This window comes from Erithacus rubecula (genome assembly GCF_903797595.1).
Source record: "Erithacus rubecula genome assembly, chromosome: 3".
NCBI lineage: Eukaryota > Metazoa > Chordata > Aves > Passeriformes > Muscicapidae > Erithacus > Erithacus rubecula.
The window spans coordinates 56077070-56100488 of record NC_136689.1 but is presented as its reverse complement, the minus strand read 5'-3'; the positions used below and the strand labels follow the sequence as shown (position 1 = coordinate 56100488).

At 36.6% G+C, this 23419-nt stretch overlaps 1 protein-coding gene across 2 annotated transcripts in view; it reads left to right on the top strand.

The window, feature by feature from the left end:
* Nucleotides 1-22626, top strand: part of SLC9A3 (solute carrier family 9 member A3) — a gene marked incomplete at its 3' end in the record, with an annotated part of 51665 nt that extends 29039 nt beyond the window's left edge. The window contains exons 3-17 of one of the 2 annotated variants that reach the window (XM_079301991.1): nucleotides 497-657; nucleotides 2644-2722; nucleotides 3530-3707; nucleotides 4599-4819; nucleotides 6667-6869; nucleotides 7687-7776; nucleotides 9605-9675; nucleotides 11820-11949; nucleotides 14931-15046; nucleotides 15645-15774; nucleotides 16272-16448; nucleotides 17036-17111; nucleotides 18488-18601; nucleotides 19919-20162; nucleotides 22487-22626. In XM_079301991.1, coding sequence (XP_079158117.1) covers nucleotides 497-657; nucleotides 2644-2722; nucleotides 3530-3707; nucleotides 4599-4819; nucleotides 6667-6869; nucleotides 7687-7776; nucleotides 9605-9675; nucleotides 11820-11949; nucleotides 14931-15046; nucleotides 15645-15774; nucleotides 16272-16448; nucleotides 17036-17111; nucleotides 18488-18601; nucleotides 19919-20162; nucleotides 22487-22490 — 1994 coding nt within the window. Of the gene's footprint in view, nucleotides 1-496; nucleotides 658-2643; nucleotides 2723-3529; nucleotides 3708-4598; nucleotides 4820-6666; nucleotides 6870-7686; nucleotides 7777-9604; nucleotides 9676-11819; nucleotides 11950-14930; nucleotides 15047-15644; nucleotides 15775-16271; nucleotides 16449-17035; nucleotides 17112-18487; nucleotides 18602-19918; nucleotides 20167-22486 lie in introns of those variants that run through there. The other variant, XM_079301990.1, reaches the window with a different exon arrangement.
* Between the last annotated feature and the right edge of the window lie 793 nt (nucleotides 22627-23419).

Here is a 23419-nt window from a genome sequence, read left to right as displayed (position 1 = left end):
ACTCCTCTCAGTGAGTAAGGGAGCCACAGTTGGTCTTCAGCTGTTCTGAGTGCAGTTGAACACCACTGTAGCAGTGACCAAAAGTCATAGTTGACCTGTGACATGAAATATTTTGGAACATTTACTTCAGAAGTGCTGGTATTGTCCTCTTAACATTTTGTGAGTTCTCACTTATCCTAGGATAATTTAGTCAAGTTAGACAAACCACTCTCCACACAAATAAAAAAGCCAGTTTAGGTCTGGAACTGTCTTGCCACAAGAGCAGGCCAGTACTGGTCCCGCTTACAGAAACAACTTTGATCCACATGGGCCAATGCCGAATCCAACAAAACTTGTAGGATACAACAGAACTCAGTGCAGAACTTTTTAAGTAGTCACTATAATGTGCTTTTCAGTTGATACCTTGGCATCCCTAAACTGTAATATCCCAGACTGTCATTATTATTGATAATACAGATATTATTCTGCTTATAATTTGTTTGCTTTGTTTTTGAAGGTAAATTGAATTCTGGGCTGCTGGATTTCCTTCTCTTTGGCAGCTTAATTGCTGCTGTGGATCCTGTAGCTGTTCTGGCAGTGTTTGAAGAAGTCCACGTCAATGAAGTTCTATTCATCATTGTTTTTGGAGAATCGCTTCTGAATGATGCTGTAACTGTGGTAAGTAAATTAAATATCCCAAAGTCAACCTAACTCAAGGGGATTTCTTCCGTAGTGCATTTTCCCCTTTAAAGAAATGCTGTACTCTCTGTGTGTATCTACTCATGGGCTATTGTAATGCAGCTCATGGTGCTTTCTGTCTTGATTAAAAACATTAGATGTTTGAGCATGGAAGTTTTTTGGAGTCAGTAAGTGACATAAAACACAGTTCTACATTGGACACTTCAAATGCAGTTTCAGGGATGCATATTTTATTTGTCTTTGCTGCTTAAGTAGGCTTTCATGACTTAATGAAATTAATTCCAGGGATTTTTAGCTAATGTACTTTGCTGTTATTTTTTAATGGACATACATTTTTTTCCATATTTGTGTTATGCCCATAATTATATGCATACCTCAGCCAGTGTGAGAGAGAGAGAATACTCTTCAAAGTGTTTATGCCCTCACCCTCAGTTTTACTTTGATATTTATCAAGCAGATATATAACAAGGGGCCAGTTTGGAAAAAAAATGGTGTGACATTTTAGAAAGTTTCTGTCTTCTTTTCTCAAACAATTTTTAATTTAGAAAGTCTTTAATAGACTTATAAGAATCCCATAATTCTACTGATACTTTTATTTTGATTGATACAACTTTTCTTTTCACACATTTATTTTTCCCAAAATAAAATTGTCAATAGTTTTGTAGGGCAGTGCTAGTGGTCAGGGGCCAGGAAGTCCTAAGGCTATGCAACCACATTGGCGTGCAGCTACAGTTCACTTCTGAATAATTTTCTTTTCCTGCCCCTGCCTATCTCCAAGGGAGGGTAAGACATGTTCATGAGGCTCAGTGACTTAACTTTTTGCAGCCAAGGAAGCAAAGCACTCCAAGGTCATTGGCAGCAGCCTAACTGTTCACATGAAAATGGTAGTCTGGCTTCCAGAGAAACCTAATTTCCCTTAGATATCTCTATCATTAGTACTTCTGGGGTATTGCCAGAAACAAATATTAAGATAAACCTCAGATGAACTCAAGTCCCAAATCACTGTCTTTCAGAAGGAAAGGAGCATTTGTTACTATGAAATGAGCAGTCTACAAATAAAAGAAAGTTTGATCGTTCATTGACTAGAAAACAGAAGAGCAAGTATGATCCAGAGCTAGAAAGTACAGCCTCTAGGAACTTTGAAACAGTGGAGTTACTACCTTGAAAAAGGAAGGACAGGAGGACAGAAGAAAGTGGATGGTATAGCATTCTTTAAACATAAATATGTAAAAGACTACAGTTACAGGTAAAAAGTAACTTGGATACTGTGACTAGGTGAATATGATAAGAATTATCAAGTTTAGCTGCAAAAAAGAAAAGCTGAGAAAGCCATAGTAAAGTCCTCCTTCTACACTGGAGGAACTAAGAACAGATTAAATTGGCATGTCTCAAAAATTATGCTCATATAGACCTCCTCAGGCATAGGTCTGGATAAGGTGAATTCTTTTCTTTCTGCTCAGTCACTGTTAGTCAATTATTTAAAACATTTTAGCAGAATTATTGCATTCTCTTCTATATTCAACTTATATGTGTTCAACATATTTCAATTCAGTGTCTTGTTATTAGAATCTTACTGTTTTCTTATTAAGTATCTTATTTGTCTGATATATGTGAGTAAATGAGTCTTTCAAATACTTGGTTTTTACAGTGAGAAGTGCTTTAGAAAACACATCTGTATGTTACAATGCTTCTTGTACATAGTGGACATATTGAAGTGAGAAATGTAATGTTGTGTATATTGTGTGAGGGTTTTTTTGGTTTTTGCATTTTTGTTTTTTGTTTAATTTTCTTTTTCTTTATCCACTGCATTTCTTTTATTTTGAGAAAATATAAAATTCTCCCTCTAGACAAATTTCCCTCAGTCAATCACAATTTCAGACTTTATAATGTTGGCGCCCCTAAAGAGATTATTTTAATAGGCTCAATTCAGGAGCAATTATTAAATTAGTCTACTTTTCTTTCCAGGTGCTGTACAATGTGTTTGACTCTTTTGTTGGAATAGGGGCAGAGAACGTGACGGGGATTGAATGTGTCAAGGGCATAGGTGGGTAGAAGTGAGTTCTGTATCACACAATTGGGGGATGTATGTAGTATTCTAAAAAAATATTATTATGCTATTGGCAACTGCTATCTTTTGGTCCTTTTCATTATTACTCATATTCACAAACTTGTACGGCATAAGCAAATGTCTTAAATAAATAAATAAATACATATTACTGAATATTTGGGAAACTTAATCAGGTCTGTTGTCTTTTGAGGAGACTCAACAGATGTTCTTTTGTTGTGACCACCAAACCTGACAGCTATACATCTTTTCTTTGGATTTAATAGCATATCCTTAATTTCAGCCTATATTCTCTCTGCATTCCAGGAAAGTTGAGATTGCACACAGGCATTGCCACTCCTTATCACTTATCACCATCAAGTAATGTTTGCCAGTAATTATCAAGACATTTTGCCTGAAAATTTAGTCACTACTTCCCATTTCAAGCATTGCATGAAACGAAATTATCTTATGAATAAATGTTTTAATAGTGACTTTGTCATATTCTATAATATGCTTTTGTAAAACCATTTGTTTACAGAACATGGGAAAAAATAGTACCAAGAAATGCAGTGGGTTTGAATAAAAGTAAGATGGTGAGGCTTAAGAGATGTAGCCTTGTTTTTCTACAGAATTTAATATTCACGTACCAAGTGCTCAAAAGCCTTGATTCTAGGAATGAGTATGATATGTCCTCCAATTTTTTCTGTGATTTACTGGCCATTTGCTGTTCTCTCTCTGGAAGAGAACTAGTTCAAACTGTTATAATTCTATGGTTTAAGCTGTGTTAGGTGTTTTGTTTTTCAGTGTCATTCTTTGTGGTGAGCCTCGGTGGGACACTGGTTGGCATTTTCTTTGCATTCCTGCTCGCGTTGGTCAGTCGCTTCACCAAGCACGTGAGGATCATCGAGCCTGGATTTGTGTTTGTCATTTCCTACCTCTCCTACCTCACAGCAGAGATGCTTTCTCTTTCTGCCATCTTAGCGTAAGTCTCTTTTTATTACTGCCTAGGAAGGGGATGAGAAGGGAATATGGTTTTTAAAAACATTGAAAGGAAAACTTAAATTATATGGGACTATGGTACAACATATGGGAGCTATAGAATATGACACTCAATAAATTTGTGCTGGATAATACAATGTTCACACTGCACTAGATTACAGTTTGCAAATACTGTCATTCAGCCTTGAAAGGGAATGCAAGTTTTCCTGTATCTGCTAAGCAACATGAGAACTCCTTTGCAAAAGACAGACATCACTCCTTCCTCTCTGTTATTAATAATACTTCAAACTTAACAGTTATCCATTTGTGCTGAGATCTTTCCCTGCACTTTGAAACTTAAGCAGTATTTTTCTAAGGCACTGTGTGAATGTCACTATTCTCTCTCTCTCTGTCTTGGCTGGCCATTAAGGTTTGCCTAAATGTCTGCTGTTTTAGCTCAAGTACCTCCGTGGTCTTTCTTCTTCTAGTCTCCATTGATTCCTGGCATACCTTTCTTCTCAGTTTTATTTGTCATGTTTGTAGATGATACAGTAAGTGTATTCAGGTTCTGAAAATCTTTCTGCAAATAGATAATTAGTTTAAGATAATGGCTAATGTAAACAAGGTTTAAAAATTTGCATTGAAAGCAGTATGGTAATCTGAAGAGAATTACAGGCTATTATATTCTAATGAAATGCTGTCTTCAGGCCTCTTGAGGTCACATCAGCATGTATGTTTGAGATATGCTTTTTACCTAGGGTTGACTCCACAAGTGCTTGTGAATGTATCTTTTCTTAGGAATTAATGGCGGATTTTTGTTACTGTGTGGCAGGCAGATGGAAATAATATTAAATGCTGCAACAGATATTTTCTGAACAATTGCTTCTTTTTCTAGGATAACCTTCTGTGGCATTTGCTGTCAGAAATATGTCAAGGCTAACATATCTGAACAGTCTTCTACAACTGTAAGATATACTATGAAAATGCTAGCCAGTGGAGCAGAAACTATTATCTTCATGTTCCTGGGTATTTCAGCTGTGGATCCAAAAATCTGGAAATGGAATACGGCTTTTATTCTGCTGACTCTGGTCTTCATCTCAGTATACAGAGTTATTGGTAAGTGGGTAGCATTCCTGTTCTTGCATTGCATTGCTGATGCAATCTCATATTCTTTAGCCTTCTCCCCAAAAAGGATTTTGTTCCTTTTAAAACATTCCATTGATTTTAGTTGAATTTGTTGTTGGGTTTGGATTAGAGTAGTAGAGTAAACTGTATCATAAGTTGTCATATGCTAAAAATATAGCAGGATTTAATTTCTGATGATATGTGGGCATATGAATTGCCCAGAAGTTAACACAAATCACTCAGTGGCTAACCTTTGTTGACCCAGCAAATGGAATTGGCAAAATCTCCCAGTAAAATGGACTTTGTTCTTTAACTTGCAGCCTAACAAAAGATGTGACTCTTGTCAGCCATATCTTTCCTTCAACTCTTTCAATTTTGCACTAAAGAGATTGTCTTAAGCTAATGTTATGGTTGACTTCAGGTTCTAGGCACACAGTGATATCAGAGCATACATAATTACACTGCAGGTTCTCTGACTTAGGAAATAATTCCCAGAGACTGATGAAAAACTGAGTAAATAAGGCTGTGGCAGGTAGGGATTACCTACTGTCAATTTACTGGGTTCATATAAGTTTGCAAACATTTCAAAACCAATGATGATTTGCCCAGCTAGGTAGTTCTCCTGTAGGTCAGCTAAAATAGCAAAAAAAGTGAATTGTAGAATGAAGGACTTGTTGAGAGTAGCACACACAGCAATTTGGTGTATATACATACACCTGGGAATAAATTAAACTAGCCTATTTGCCCATTTGTCTTGACTTAAATTCAAATGACAGGTCACACATCTATCTAGCTGGCAATTTTCCTAGATTCTGTGTTCTTATTCTGTCTATAAGATCCTGATGTGAATGAAGTGCCTAGCTGCTTGCCTTCCTTTTCTAAATAGTCTGCAAGCATTGTTCATTTAGCTGCCTCTCAGTAACTGCCAATGTGCCTGAGGTGTTTAAATGTTTTCCTTGTCTTGTCTTTGACACTTTTTGTATTCCTCGAATGAGTGGTGCAATCCCGTAATAGATATGATGATAAATAGTAAATATTCAGCAATAACAATAAGCACTCACCCAAAGTAATTGATCTTAGACATTGACAAATTACTAAATGTCTGATGATATTGGGCCTTACATAACTGCAGTTCTCATTCCCTGGAGGAGTCAGATTGTTAGCATTTTCAAGGTCCTCTCCTCTTGAGGCCCTCCTTACAGTGACAAGACACCTCTCTTGGCACAAGTTCAAAGCTCTCTAAAAAGAGAAGAATCTGGCCTGCTGCAGTGGGACACACAGGTCACAGGAGTGGTGAAGCTGTTTTCCCTCTGTATGGTGGGAGTTCTAGCTCAGACAGCTAGAGCCTCAGGTCTCCTGCAGCAGGCAGCATCTCATCTGTAGGTCTGAAGACAGTGTTAGCATAACTAAACAACACTTCAGAAGACAATGACTTAAATGTCAGTTTCTGTGATTTGCAAAGGGTACCATGGTTACTCCTTAAATCAGTGCTGTTTTTAACCCATTTCTGTTAACTGACCCTGTGGATATCACAATGCTAGAAAATCTATTCTTTCATAATGAAACTGCAAGGTCAGCACATGGCAGAAATTTCTCTGAGTGCCTGTGCCAGAGGGCAGCACTCTCAGAAGAGCTGCTGGCCCACAGAAGCAGGTTCGTCTAATTCCTTTGTCTTGATGTAAAGAGAAGGCACCAAGTGGGCAACACAGTGATAAGAGGCATAAGGTGGTGCAGGCTGTTGTAAAGGCAGTGTGGTGGCACCATTTCTGTTACACACAGCTGGGATATTGACATTCCCTAAGGGTATTTCCAGACGTGCTGGCTTTTGTTTGTTACAGGTGTCATTATACAGACGTGGATTCTTAACCGCTACAGAACTGTCCAGCTGGAGATAATAGACCAGGTGGTGATGTCCTATGGAGGACTACGAGGAGCAGTTGCTTTTGCTCTTGTTGCACTGCTGGATGGAAATAAAGTGAAAGACAGAAACCTGTTTGTCAGCACAACTATCATTGTTGTGTTTTTTACTGTTATATTCCAGGTAATTTAACTTCATAAGCATGCTTCTTGCAAGGAGAAGGAGTCCCCCAAAAGTACTGAATGCTTAAAGCAGTTCTCAGCTGAAGGTTGCATATTGTTTCACTGAACTGAAAGCATAATTGAATTTGTAATTTTAGTAACAAAGATCCTATTTTATGTTTTCATGTGGGACCACATGGGGCAAAACACAATTTCCTCTGCGCTAAAAATTGTTCAGTTTTAGCTGCTTGGTATTAATAGTGCCAAGTTAATATCTGATTAAACATCCTTCACCACATGTGAATAACTATAGGGAACACTGCTTTTAATGGGCAGATACAGTCATTAAGCTGATCCACCTGAACCTCAGTCCTTGTTTTAAAATATAGCAGAAAGCAGTGGGATATCAGAAAATATCTAACATCCAAACAAAATAGCACTTTCTGGATGAAAAAACAGTAATTTAAATGAAAATATGTCAGTAGATAGCAGCTTGCAATAGTTTCTGAAGCATATTACAGAAAGTTTAATTTTGTTCACAAATTCCTGATTTGTAGAGAAAATACCACATTAAGTGGCATAGGAAACACTTATCCTACTTCCACTACCATATTTTTCCTATAGATGGTATATTTTTTCTTTTCTGCTGTTGTCTTTTCAAACCTTTGTAATAGGAGCTGAGGTCACTGAATTATTTTATCCTCTAGAAGGAATAAAAATCAACTGAGAAAGTATGTGAACTAAAAAACAACACAAAAATGTGCTTTATTTCTGTTTAACCAGGTGGAAGAAAGTCTAAGAAAACTTCTAAATATTTATTGTCATGTTTCAATCCTTAGGGACTGACTATCAAACCTTTGGTACAGTGGCTGAAAGTGAAGAAAACTGAACACAGAGACCCAAAACTGAATGAGAAACTTCATGGCAGAGTAAGATATTTAAAAAAAAAGCTCATAGTATCTTTTGGATTTTTACGGAGCACCTTAAGAGAAAAAAAATTGTTAATGAAAATGTTTTTGGTTTTTTTGGTAAGGGAGTAGGCTATCAAATTTGAAGAGCAAAATCCTCCAAACATTTCAAAAGTTATTACTAAGTAGCTATTTCTCTTTGGTTTGAGTCCTGTGAACTTTCATTCATATGAAAGTTCTAGTCTTTCACTTGATAATTCAGTGGGGCTGGGAGTACTGGGGAAAACAGCACAGAATATGCTTCTTTCTCTTCATCTCAAAGAGGGGAATGATTGATGATTGCTAGGCCAAAGAATGTAAAAAAAATATTTTCTCAAAAACTGTTAATTTTTGGAAAAGGTATGAAACAGGCTTTGTAGCTTGTATATTACATAGAAATACAGTCTGCTGCCCAGTACAGAATAACTACATATTGAAATTCCAGATTAATGATAACAGTTTTAATTCAGTGTGAATGTTGTGTGTCCCTGGATTTCTTTACCCTTTTAGCATAGTTTGAAACACAAACTCTTCCAATTCACTTTCACACCACATTATAAAGTTTTCATTCAGTAAAAGAAAGCATAACTTTTCAATATAAATATAGGTTAAAGGATGGAAGACTATAAGACACCACAGAATCATCAAGGTTGGAATATATCTTCAAGGACATCCTGTCCAACCATCAACACATCACCACCATACCCACCCCTAAATCACATCCCCAGGTGCCACATCCAGACAGCTCTTGAACACTTCCAGAAACAGTGACTCCACCACCTCCCTAGGAAAATTATTCCAGAGCCTTATCACATTTTCAGCTAAAACTTCTTTTCTGATATCTAATCTGAGCCTCCCCTGGCACAACTGAGGGCCACTTTCTCTTGTCCTTTCACTTGAGACATGGCAGAACAAGCTGACCCCCACCTGCCTGCTCCCTCTTTCCAGGCAGTTGTAGAGTGATGAGGTCTCCCCTGAGCCTCCTTTTCCCAGCTTAAACACCCCCAGCTCCTCCCTTGGCTGCTCCTCACAGGGCCTGTGCTCCAGACCCTTCCCCAGTTCTGTTTCCCTTCTCTGGACATGCCCCAGCCCCTCAATGTCCTTTCTGAAGTGAGGGGCCCAGAATAGGACACAGGGCTAGAATACAGGCTCACCAGTGCCAAATGTCAGCTGTGCTGTTGCAAACCTAGCACCTGCATATTCTGCAGTAATCATTCCAATGTTCAGAGTGAAATGTTTATAACCATACACAGAAAAAGGCCAAATTGTACCTGCAGCTGCCTTGTTTTGAATGAAGAATTATAAGCCTCCAGATTTCTATCAGCCAGCTAATATATTCAGTATGAAATTTTGCCCTAGATATTTAATAATAATGGTGCCTACTTCTACTCTGAGGGGAGTATCAAGTCCTGAAACATCTAAAAAGAATCACTAGGGAAATTGTTCAACTGAAATAATCACCTACACTAATAGTGGCAGATGTACTTCATAGGGCAGGAATGGAGATGGTAAAATGAGTCCATAAAAGTTTTAAAATTGAATGTTAAAATGGGGGTTTAAGTACCTTCTCATTGAGACCTTTGTAATTTAAGAATACTTAGTGAATTTATAAAGAACTGATTAGAAAGTTCAGGACCTTTGAAGAAAAGCTTATAGTAGTTAGTACTTCTGTAAATGGGAAAAAAACCCAACCTAACAGCCATAAAATTATTCTGCATAGTCACCTGGTCTAACTTGAAATAAATTGAGCTATTTCTAATAATGCTTTTTTATTTCTGTAAAGATATTAATTCCACTCTCACTTTCCTAGGCCTTTGATCACATTCTTTCTGCTATAGAAGACATTTCTGGACAAATAGGGCATCATTATCTGAGAGACAAGTAAGTAGTAATCAATTTAGAATTTTGAAATACTGAAATGAAATATTATCGGAAAGCAAGGATGATAAATGTAGTTAAAGAGGTTACATACTGAAAATACTGAAATACAGCAAATGTCAAAACAGTGTATTTTGTCCCCTTATAAATATAATCTTTCCCTTCTCTTCCACAGTACAAATTATGTCTTTTCAGGTGCCTCAGTTCACATACAGGACTTGTTCTCTCACAATTAGAGAACTGACTACTTGCACAAGTTTTCTCCTGGAATGTTAATGTTGTTTTGTCTTTGTAAAACTACATTTCATTAACACTATTTATGTGTGGAGGCACTAAAAAACCTCAGTTACAACTCTGCTAGCTCTTTAACCTATCTCCACAAGGATGTGTTCAACAGCTCTGAAGGTTATGGCAGAGGGTGCTCTGAAATTACTCTGACAGTTTCAGCCTGTTAGTCTGAAACCAATAATGAACCATCTCCTCTTTTTATAGTTGATTCATCTTGACAGAAGCAGAATTACTCAGCTGAAAGATACATAATTTCCTTTAAAGTACATGTGCAGTGTCACCCTTGTGATGGACACACTTCCATACCTAGATGAATAAATCTTGACATCCATAAGAGTGTTATTTCAAGTTAGGTATTCTCTCCTTGCAGTGAGGTAATTTCATAGGTGCAAACAGTCACAGTTTTGACCTGCTGACCTCTTACTGACTCAACATGCCAATTCCAATCCAAAAGCCATGTGGTTGTGTTAGCTTTCTGCAGAGCACACCCCTAACTCTTTCTGAGAAGATGAGTCTGTTAGCTTAGGTTTAGCATTATCATGCAAAACAATACAATTCCTAGGCTGAAGTTAGCTTGTACTGGAACTCAAACAGAATTGCTTACCTGCATTCAGCTATAGAGACAATCTCCTTCCTTTTCTTTTGCTCTTTATTCATTTATGCAGTGAAGAATTTTCCTGAGGCACTCCAGACAGAAGATCTCCCTTCTCTTGGTCTAAGTTTGTAGTTTATTTTCTGGGCATAAATTTCAGTAGGTTGTATATAATATAGACAAATACATCTCCAGTTTTGATATATTGCCTCTAAGATGGAGCTATATTTTTAAAGTGACAAATTAGCATGGGATTTCTTGCATGTCAGAAAGTAATCCCCTCTAGGAAGGACAGAAGGAATAGTTTGCTGTAGCTTCATGGTTGAGTCTGTGGTTTGATGACTAATGTATTTTGAATGAGCCCATCTTTTGAATGAGCCTGCCTTTTGGACTCTATGTGCATGAAAGTGCTGCTTCCATAAAGAAATGGCAGCCCCTAGCATCCTCACTGACGGGCTCAGGTGTGGTACCCCAAATTAGGGCCTGCTGGTCAGATGTTCTGGCCAGAGAAGGGGAATAGTCATCAATTATGTGCATAATATTTAATACAAAAAGGTTCAAGCAATCTGACTCAAAAGCTGTAAACTCAAAATAGCCATTGGATGAGATGGAGAGAGTCATTCTGAGAATAGTCTCCAAAGATGCCTCAGGCCCTTCAGATGAAGTGGTGAGGAAATTAGAAGGAAATACAACAGTCTTTTATCTTTTAGACCCTAAACATGAAAGATACGCTACTATCAGACAATCTTGGAAGTGTCAATAATTTAAAATACACATGGCTACTATCCCCAGAGCAGAGTACATCAGTGGCATGAAAAAGACCCTGGTAGAGCCTGGGAGGGCACTGTTATTCTGAACTGATTTTCTCGTCTGGTTGTCCTACAATACCTGGGGAAAAGCAGATTACTTTCCCAACAAGGGAAGAAAATTAAACATAATCAGAAGTGGAAAAATAAGGTAGCATGATCTCCCAAAGTATAAAATGTGTTACTGACTCCGAAATGGGATACTGTAATCATAACACTCTTGTAGCAGTGGAGGGTGGGTGAACTGATTAAATGCTTTGTGACAGCTGCATAAGTCTGTAGCAGGCTTTTCCTTGACTTTACATGGTAATTGAAAGGCTTCAAGACATAAATCCCTCACATTTCACACTTCACCATTTTTTCAAAGTGTTTAGCTCAAAAAATGTAATTTATACTAAATTAAAAATGCTTTGAAATAAAAAATGCTTGTTGCCATTAACACAGTTTGTTTAAATTATCAGGTGGTCCAATTTTGATAGGAAATTCCTCAGAAAAATACTGATGAGAAGGTCTGCTCAAAAATCAAGAGACCAAATCCTTAATGTTTTCCATGAGCTCAACCTGAAGGATGCAATTAGCTATGTGGCTGAGGTACTTATGAACACTTGTAGTATCATTTGGAATTTGATTTTTAGAAATTTATACTATAACCTAAAGCTCTAGTTTTTGCTTTTTTCTTCCTTTTTCTTTTTTTTTTTTTTTTTGTTTATGTGTTTTGAGTGTCAGTTTTGCCAGTTTGAGTAGCTGTAGTTCTCAATATTGTTCCTGATTGCCAAATACTAGTATATTGTAGTTACTTCAGTGTTCATTTCTGTTGTATTTCACTGAATGTCTTTGTTCCTATAATCATTACATGAAAAAAATACTGTAATTCTGGAGGGGTGTTGTCTTTCTAAATGTGTCAACAGGGTCTGGCTCCCACAGGATAGTGGTTCTATGTGATGACAAATCTGAAAAATCTGATTTGAAGAAGGTCACTTTCAAATGATATGCATATATGGCCAAAGTATGGATTTGCTAATCTCAATCTTCCAGATTACTGTAACATGCACAAAAAAACCTGTCACTTTAATTCAATGGAATCATAACCCCCCTGATTCAATAATTAGGGTTAAATATGCTACAAGTATCAATTGCAATCAAAGAATTGTGAAGTTAAGGAAACTTAAGACTTGCAACAGGATAAATTTTTAAAGGAGATTTAAAGAAAGTTTCTGACCTTCTGCAGGAGTACTGCAACAGTGTTGCCCAACTGTGTAAAAATCCCTAATCTTCCTCAGTATGAAACTACAAACAGCCATGAATGCACAGTATAGATACAGTGTGGTTTTAAATGGAATATTTTTAAAAGCGTCTTTGAAATCATAATCCATGCCCATAATCTCTAATTGAATTAATTTATTTTCACACTTTGGTGATATATCAGTCAATGTCTTTAATTTAAATAAAAATTCAGCTACAGTCAGGCAGTCTTCTTCCTATGAAACATGTAATCTTGGAGACTGAATTCAGAAAACAAGATGAAATTCAGAAATTATGTTAGTATGGGAAATGGACAATAGTTCACTAGACAAACAAATTTTTCCTTTTGAGATTTTGTAAATTATCCATTTGGTTTTTAGACCATCTGAGCTCAATAACTAATTTTCTTTATTGTGACATTTTCTGGGTCACACCTCAGAGGAAGAAAGTTGGATAATGACTTTGAAATGGATGACCATGAAACTCACGTTCAGATTCATTACTGAATCTGTTCAGTAGATTCATTACAGTGTTTCTTCTCTTTAACAGATCCAAAGAGTTTTATAGATCACTGACACATGCAGATTTAGGATCAGAATTTTTATGAATAATGTCTTTGGTCCCATATGGTAAAGATAGATGACTAAAAGTTAGATTAATATTTTTTGGAGACAAAACACAATGGTAACTTTTTGTTACCATAGTCCAAGTGCTATTTGTGTATTGTTTCTTGCAGACAAATTCTATTGGGCAAATGTCTACTGATCTGATAATAATAGAAAAAGAAATAGAAAGTTCTCAAAGTTCTATAGAAGTTTTGAAACACATTTTCTTCCAGCAGAAATTAATTATGAGTTGTGAATCCTAAAGTAATTTCTCAGTTTAATGATACACTGCTTTAACATTTTCTTTACTTTTCAAATATATCTTTGAACTAAATATCTATGAATTACAAGCTGACATTGAAATTAAAGCCATTTCTTCCAGGACAACTAAAGACTTGCCTCCCCCAGCTACTCTCTTCTTACTTGCAAGAAATGGAGGAGTTTAAAAATCATTTTATATTTTTTTCTTTGTTCAACTCTCCTGCTGTGCTGCATCTATATAAAAAATAAGAGTTGAGACATCTATGTAAAAAATAAGAATTGAGATAGTTCAGTTTCAATCTAAGTAAAGTCCTTACAGTTGAGAGGGGAGAATCTAAGACAGGAAAAATGAAAATAATCCAGGGCAACTGAAGGGAAGTGACTTAAAATACTCATGGTTCATAACTTGTTCTGCTAAAATTCTTTCACTGATGATATTGTCTGATGTATGTATGTATGAACCATTCAACTTGATTTGAAAAGAAAGTCAGATTCACTTAAGAAAATGGATGGGACAATGTGCTCCTAGAATTCAATTTTATTAACCTCAAGATTTCAGCCTGCAGAGACCAGAGTGTACTTCTTAATGCCATTGGTAACCCACATACTGTGATATGTATATGGGCTACCACAGAAAAAAAACATTTATTTGCTTTGCTCCATGAGTATGAAAATGTAAAGGGAACACAGTGTAGTTAAAGAAACATAGATAAAATCTCTGTTCTGCAAGGGAAATGATCTGTTTTTATTCTCACTGTTTAAAATCTAGAGACCTGCTATGTGATTTCTCTCTGCTGTGATTCAAAACCATAGATGGTTTCAGCCAGTGTAACCACAATGTCATCAACAGATACCTTTTAGCTAAGCAAGAGATTGCTTAAGGTGTAGGGAGAAGCATGAAGACATAAACCTGAGCTTTTTCAGCAGTTCACTTCTATGACACTAGTTTTAAGACTGGAAAAAAATCTCATCTCTTTAATATCTCATCTTGTCATGCCATACTCTAATAGTATTGTAGATTTTTATCACCACTTAATATTTGCTGCTTCCAGTCTGTAGAAAACAGGAAACACAGTGTTGTGTCTTTGAAAATGCTACTGATAGTGTGGTGATGTGTTGATACATGAACATCTGTATGTATATCCCTATGCTCTGGGCATGCAACATTGTGCAAAGTAAAATGTGAATCTACGGAGGCACAGAAAATCATTCACCTCTCCAAAATCAATTTCTGAGAGTGGAATAGATTTCTCATTGCTTAGTTTGTTGGAACAGTGTCACTTAACATAAAGAAACCATATAACCAGAAAATAATGTTTTTTATTTGTTACCTAGATACAACTCCTCGCATGTTTCTTGTGCCATTTGCATAAATACAGTCTCACAAATTGTCTGTATTCTGATACACATTTTGTCCTAGGTTTTTGACAGCTGTAATATGTCTTGGTTTTTTTCCATGACCAGGGAGAACGTAGAGGTTCGCTGGCATTTATACGTTCTCCAAGTACAGACAACATGGTAAATGTGGATTTCAGCACCCCACTCCCAAGCACTATGGAAAGCTCTGTCTCTTATTTATTGTAAGTAATGTGGATGGACAGGGTGGTATATGAGAGGAAATTGAAACACTGCAAAAAAATTGAAAAATGCAAATTACAGGGGCTTCAGTCACTACTTTTTTGAACTTTAATTAATATTTTCTACCATATAAAATGGGTATATATGGATTTATAATGTTGTATTTTACACATGGGTTTTTTCAGTAAAAGCTGGTAAGATGAAGCAGACATTCATATTAGAGTTGTTTCACTTGCCTTTGGTTCACCAACTGCTATATACAGGGCTAGATGTTATTTCCATGTTTGCTCCAGAAAAAGTAAGGAGAGAGGCAAGGAAAAGAAATGCCCCTTCCTAAACTTTTTGGTGAATCTGTCACTGAACGAACCATGTCATGTAAACTGTGAAATTAATTAATGCTACATCCCCCTGAAAGACAAAAACAAATGATCTTTTCACATTTCCTATTTGACATTTACTTACCCATTGTCACTTGTCCAGTTCTTACTCCTCCTTTTATTTTTTTAAACTTCATCTTTTCTCCTTTTCATTCCCCATCTTCCTATTCTTCTTTTTCAGCAATCACTGATTTTAAAAACCATGGTTTGTGTTTTTCTTCAGGAGAGAAAAAGCTGGACCTGTTTGCCTTGACATGCAAGCTTTAGAGCAGAGGAGGAAAAGTATCCGGGACACAGAAGATACCCTCGCTCATCACACCCTACAACAATACCTGTATAAACCCAGGCAGGAGGTGAGAGCAAGAGGCTAGAATTGGACTGTTTTCCAATCTAAAACTAAGAGGAAATAGGAATCAAAACTTGCAAGTGAAACCCAAAAGGAGAGAACCCACTGCAAAATCTGCACTCTTGAAAAAGACTGGTTCTTTGTGTGATTTCTCATTTAAGAATAAGGCTTTTTGAAAGAAACAGTGCCTTTGAAATCACTGGGGCCAGTGGAATACAGAACTGTGCCCAGAAAAGGTTCTGATGAGAATTAAACAAAGTGTATCAACTGAAGTGATTCAGACACTTATAGGGAGACAATCTACTCTTACACACTTAAAATTCCTAGACTTGTTTCATGAAGAAAAAAGTAAAATGAGAATTTCATTAATGCCTTCAGACTAGTCTTTAGTTCGTTCTTTCATATGGAGTTGTTTACATTTTCATGACTGATTGAATGCATTAATTCAGGGCTTTCATCTGTATTTCTAAGTAAATGAATATTGTCTTCCCTTCCTGGCCACAGCACAAACACCTGTACAGTCGACATGAGATCATGCACAGTGAAGATGACAAACAAGACAAGGAGATTTTCCATAGGACAATGAGGAAGCGCTTAGAATCTTTCAAGAGTACCAAACTAGGAATAAACCATTCCAAGAAGCTCAATAAAATCCACAAACGAGACCGGGGCCAAAAAAGGGTAAAAATACTTTCACAAGGACCCAGATGTAGCCATCTATAACACAAACTAATAAGTGGGAAGGGTAGGGAGGACTCTGAAGGGTCCTGTGTCCTGCATTTATCTCTGTCCTACAGAATTTCATGAATTTAGAGGACCTAATTAATAAGAGATTAATCTAGGAGGTTTAAACTCAAGGGGCTTCTTCTCATCTTCTGCGCTTCTCTATGCTTTGGGACTCTTCTTCTGGGTGAGAGATTTCTGATCACTTAGAAAACAATAGACCCTCAACCATGCTACTACACTGTGGGGAAATTTTGCAGGATAGAGGTAGCAGAATAGCTCTATGGCATGGAGCATTCAACCAAATTTGTGTGAAACCAAGAGGGAACAACACCTTTGAAAGATCCAAGCTTCCTTTTCTTACCTTCCTTTTCTGTACACACTTCAAACGTAGGTGGGAAATTAGTAGCACCCATATTGAGTCTGAAACAAAGATTATAATGGATTTCAGGGTTATTCTGCTGGACTCATCATTTCAAAGGGTGTCACTGCCATTGCTATCTGATGACATCAGCATTTTTGGTCACTTTTTGCTTTCTTTCCAGAGAAATAGCAGTGTCATACCAAATGGAAACATTCCTTCAGAAAATCCAGTACAAGATTTTACTTTGAAGGAAAAAGGTAAAAAGACTCTTAGACTGTTTTCATTAACTCAGTTTTACCAGCTACATTGCCAGTAAAGCATCGCTAAAAGATTTTGTGATATGCCACAGCAAATCTGATAGTAAAAAGGGACTTCTAGTGATAGTTCAGAACTTGGAGTGCTGATCTGCTTCATGCTGAAACGCAGTGTTTAGAAGTTGTTTTTTCAGGAATCTGGATGACAAACAAATTTTTAATTGGTTTTTTTTTCTCATATTTTAAAAATATCATATTTATATTCTGTAAACAAAACAATGTAGTGGCTACAATATACATGAACTTTCAGCCTCTGTTTGGATAAGGTACACAGTGCTGCTAACTTTTTTTCATCAGCAGGATAGGTCTACCTAAGACATCAGCCATATAGAATTCAGTAGCAGAGATGACATTCTTATCTGAGTTAAAATCCAGTTTTAGATGGGTCTGAATCAGATTTGAGGCTAAGCAAGCATGATATAACTCAAGGAGGGCATAGCTTTGGGAGGAACACACAGTCTGAGGTCAGTTCCAGCACTGCTTCATCCTTCATGAATGGATCTGTCACATGGGTCAGGCTTGGAAGCGTAATTGGAAGCTCACCAGCCCTAGGACTACCCCTAGCAAAAGTTGATTTTGCACATAAAACCCCAAATTCTTTCCTGTTTTAGCCTTTTTTTTTTTTTCATTGGTGTCAGGCTTGGCAAGATGTGATGGGTGCTAACACGTTTGTTATACAATTGTAAAACAACACATGCCACTTCAAAACTGAAATGTGGTTAAAAGGCACTGAACTAACTTTGATTTGTGTTCTTCCCTCTGTTTATGCCTGTAACTCCTTGATCTTGAAGACAACTCAAATAAAATACAGATTAAAATAGAAGGATTTATCTTTTCTCAGTACCTCCAAGCAAACTTATTTTTTCTTATGCATCTTCTTTGAATCATTTACTGAGGCCTATTTTTGTTTGACTGAGAGTGGCAGTACAGGCTGGCTCCCCAGGTGCAATATTCTAGAACTACTTTGCTTGGGAAGAGCTTTCCGAATACTCATTACTAGGTCATTCAATACTGTCTTATTAAAGAACTCTGCATATAGATGTCATCATCTACTTAAACCAAATAATTTAATTGGAAGACAGTCTTAACAAGTGGTTTAGCAGCTATTGCAAAACTTACTCTACTGCAGTAAAAGCAGCAATGACCTCATTAGGTTTGAAACTAGTCATATTAATGCCAACCTGTGTCAAGTGATGAAAATCCTTGTTAAAGATGTATTTTTGATAACTATGGCATCATCAAACCATCAGGAAATAACATTTGCTATCAGTACTGATAGAAATCTCTAATGAAATTGCACTTTCTTTTTTTCCTCCTAGATTTGGAGTTTTCTGAGTCAGAAGAAAATAATGATTATGAGACTTTGCATCTAGGCAAAGGAGTTGATTTCCTGGCTAATGTGACGAAGCAAAATTTCACAGATACTCCTGCTGGTAAAAATATTTATTACCTACAAAGTTTTTTTTTGTTCCTCAAATATAACAAAACATACTAGAAATTCTGATGAGTTAGATGGTTTTTTGTTTGTTTGTTTGATTGTGGGATGTGTTCAATCTCAAAATGCAGTTGCTTAATATTAAGGTCAACATAAAGATTTTTGGATATCTGGAGGTATGGAGAGCACCACATTTGAAACAGACAGCAGTTGTGAAAATGACTACCTAGACCAGTTTTAAAGCCACTTATTATTTCTAGCAGCAGTTAATGTTATTTTAGAATTGTCTTACCTCACAAGACCAGTCCTCTGGAATTGTTTTTCATTTGCATTGGGACTTTGTTGTGATAAATTTTGTTCTTATTTCAGGCAACATTTCTCCTTTTATATTCACAATCCCATCAGATCCTTACAGGCTTATAGCAGTCACTGGAAAGGGCAGACTTGCAGCATTTCTGGAGCACTCAATGCCCTTGATTTCCAGCCCTGAAAGACTCCAAAATATCAGATTGAAGTTTATAACTACATATAGCAGAAAACATATCATAAGACTTATGGAGTATTTCTCTTTGGCACTTCAATGTTTACATTTTTTCAGCATGCCACTGCTTGCTTCATGTGTATTCAGTGTCTGCAGTGAAGAAAAACACTTGTGCCTGTACTCTTGGGGCAGACACTCGTAAATGCAGTTTATGCATGACACTGTTTCATGACAAATTCTTTATACTTTGAGTATGTATAAAGACACCCAGAAATAAGTGGATGGCAAGATGCAAAATGTTTATGTAAAAGCTGGTCAAACTTGATAACTGTATGAACAGTTGGATACAGTAAGATACAGGCTCCTGTATCTTACTTTTGACTGTTTCATGGCCTGCCATAGCTACCTCAGACTCATCTTTTTAAGAGTGTGAAGGTTTTTTTCTTCACATTTTTTCCCATATCTTATTTATTTTTTATGGGTTTGATTTTAGTTTTATGCAGTTATTTTATGCTGTGCTTTCCCCCCGCCCTTGCTTACAACTTGTGGATTGATTATTTTATTGATTTTATTTTTTATCTCAAGATATCCCTAACATAATTGCAAATTTGATGTGACAAGCAATTTTTGTCTTTAATTGTAATCCAATATATGTCCAGCAATAACCAAGGTATGTGTGTGTGTAATGGTCTGTGTATTGGCTTAGTCACACCCATACCAATGCATCAGCCCATTTTTTCCAAAAGCTTTTCCCCTTTTATTAAGCATTTTGCTGCATTATCAAGGCATTATTTTAATTACCTTTATTTGTCACTCGTGAAATTTTTTTTTTAGGAATTGATAACCCAGTATTTTCAGCTGATGATGACCAAAGCGTCTACATGAAGTTCTCACCATGGTTATCTAGTGAAGACACTGTGGTGCCATCACAAAGGGCCCGAGTGCAGATCCCATACTCTCCAGACAACTTCAGACGGCTCACTCCAATCCGGCTCAGCAATAAATCAACAGATTCCTTCCTGCTAGCAGATGGCCCAGAGGAGCGACCCAGATCTTTTCTCCCAGAATCAACACATATGTAATATTTTAAAAGATATTACACCTTTACTTTTTACCAGACTTCTTATCCATCCTGAGAAGTAAATTTATTTTTCTGTTTTTTCTTCTTTCAGAAAATCTCTTTCTTTCCTGATTTCTTTGTACAACTAAACATCTTTTGTTTCTCTCCAACTTAATTAATAAAATGTCTTCCTCTTTTCCTTCTGCAGAAGAGCTGTTCAACTATTTGGGGTCCAATGCCTTGCTACTTTTACAGCAGATAAGGGTCCTTCTGTTTGTTTCCACTTGAGTATTTTAAATGCCAAGAAAATAGTATTCCAAGTACCAGAATATTGGGCATGCATTTTCAACAGGCTTCAGATTTCCTCATTAGTTAGTCTTAGGTGATAAAATTGGTTTCTGAATTCCTGAAAAGAAATATATATATATATTTTTAATCTGTTGCTAAGAAGTCTTGAGTTAACTGTGAACATTTGTCCAGATTATTTATCCAGTGTCCAGGAAGCAAAAATGCCCCACTGCTACAATATAACTATTCAGTGACATTACTGATGTACCATCAAATTACATAACAAAGGGGTTTAAAATTAATCATGTTTACTAAAATGTGTCAGAGTTTCCTTGTGGTGATAATTGCACAACAGAATTGTGGAGAAGTAGAATTCCATGTAGACCTCTATCCTTAAACTGTGAATTTATCTTAATCTTTGCCTTATTTTTAAACTAGAAGAAGGCTTAGCTTCCCTGTTGCAGCAAATAACTTGTAGATTCTAATGTGTTAGAGGTTTAAAACTGAATTGAATCTGAGTTTAAATTAATATCCCAGTTCCCCTTTAACTTCTGCTGTGTGGAAATTTCCCACACCATAAAATCAGCCTTCATTTTTATAATCAAGTCAGGCAGTTCTTCAAACGAGGTGAGTCAGGTCCACAGTTCAGATATTATAATTGAATAGAACACAGGGCACTGCAGGGATTGTGCAATGAAATGCAAAAGTCAGTGTCATTGTGAATACGCTTTTGTAGAATCCATGGTCACAAATACATGTCTTGGTGTCCTCTGTGCATCAACAAAAAAGTTGAAAGTATTCTCTAGCTGGTTGATGAAACTTTGTTCAGACAAACGCCTCAGGCTAAGAGTGAATATTGCTAATTTCACAACCCCTTGAGAAGAAATAGAAAAAGAAGTTCCATTTTTCTTCTGTTCTGGCTTCTATCCCTTCAGAAGATGTGCTAGCTCAATTAATAATTAGAGGAAGCACATCACTTTCCTTACTAGAGTGGCCTGTAGGTCTGTGTTTGGTTTCAGTACTTGATTTCTTAATAATGCATCTATGCTTTTTCTTTTAAATGATATTTTAAAACCAACACTGAATCAGTTAAAGGACTGTGAATTACAGTCCAATATTCTGATTTAAAATGTGAACAATGAGCAGCATTCCAAAAGGAAAATTTCACCTTGACACTTATCCACATTGAAATTATCTTCACTTTTTTCCCCCCACTGAGAACACTGTCACAGAATATTGTCATATGATGGGCAGAATATTTTCTTGCTAGCCTTTATTATTTTCCTTTGTTTAATTGCTTTATTTATAATTTACCTAATTATTAGGAAGTGATATGTGCAAGTTCATTTGTGGATATCTTTGATATTTCAAAATCACTAGATTTTTGACTGCTGTATTTTTAGTGTTTTGCAAAGATAGATTTCCCAACCTAATAAGCATACACTTTGATCACAGTCTGAAACAGTCCTCTGAATGACCTTCTTAACAAAATTCTCTCAATAGGAGAATGATACTAAAATTTCAATTAAAAGGTTTTAAAAAGCAATGGAAACTGGAAGCCAGGAGTGGAAATTTTAAGTTTCTCTATATACCTAATGTATACAGAAAACTGGTCAAAAATTCTGATCAGTAAGAAATTGTCTCACTGGAGTCAAACCCTCTGTTACTTGATTGAGGGAGTACAATTTGTATCAAAAATTTCTGAAATATTTCCTTACTGAGTATCAGGACTGTTTCAAGATAAAGATTCACCTTAGTGACCAGATGATGGCTCCATCTCCTAACTATCTGAAACAGGCAGTTGTTCATCCTAAACAGTGAGATAAGTTTTGCCTGACATTCAGCAAGGCTAAGAAGTTTAATTAACTCACTTCAGGTTGTCCAAGATAGAATTTCATACAGAGTAGATTTCTTCAGGGAAAAAAGAAATCTTAAACCACTCATTTTCATAACGCTTTCATAAAAATAGCCAAAACAATGTCAATAGCAAGTATACTAACAGATAAAGTGTGCACAAATAGAAAACAAATGTTTCTATTTAATTGTGCTCCCAGGTGATATGGACCACGACGTTGAAATGACAGAATACTCCTCTTCAGATGATCAACTAAACCAAAATGGAAGTGTTTCAGTGAATCCTCTCCACTTCTTCCCTTCTTGTCTTCAAATGCCTTGGACACAAAATTATTCTTCATTGGAGAACAGAGGGAATATATCTCTTTCTGCTGTCTCTGAGTACATTGCTTCATGTGACCCAAATGTACCTGATCTCTTCTGGGAATCGGGTACAGATATGAATAACAAAGAGACAGTAAACTCAGGTTATTGTTCTGAAGTTAGCTTCAAGTCAGAGAATTCACAAGATGAGAATACTCTGCTTATGTTCGAAGGGCTGGAAGACTCTTACATGAAGGAGCCTCAAGAGAAGAAAATGTTGCTTGATGTAGAAGCGAATTACAGGTCTGCTGCAGCCAGACGCGTACAAAGCCGACGTTCTTTCCACAGGCCAAAACCTCTGCATCACCCTAAGCTTCAGAAGCTGGCATCTCTTCCAGCATCTTGCCATGTCCCTCCACATTCCTTGGAACAGGAGGAAACACAGTTGTGAGCCAGGACTTAATTGAAAGAAGAAGATGAACAAAGGGCTTTTATAAAAATAGAGAGCAACCTCTTGGTTCATAGGATCTGCTCTAGGATGGATTCAGATGGAAAGGGAGGGGGGTCCTGTGATGTCAGAAACACTGGAGCTTTTCTGCTGCACTTACATTTTTAAGTTCTTATTCATAACGAAAGGGTGCATAGTGAGAGGGATCTATGACTCCTTGTTATTTTTCATGTAGACTGTTACAAATAATCTATTATTTTTGGAGGGCTAAACCATTAATCTTTTCAAATGGTAAATCCTTGGTGTTTCTTTACATGGAGATGGTTTATTATGCCAATATGCCATACATTTAAAGGAATAGGCTGCATTTGCTGCTTCAGTA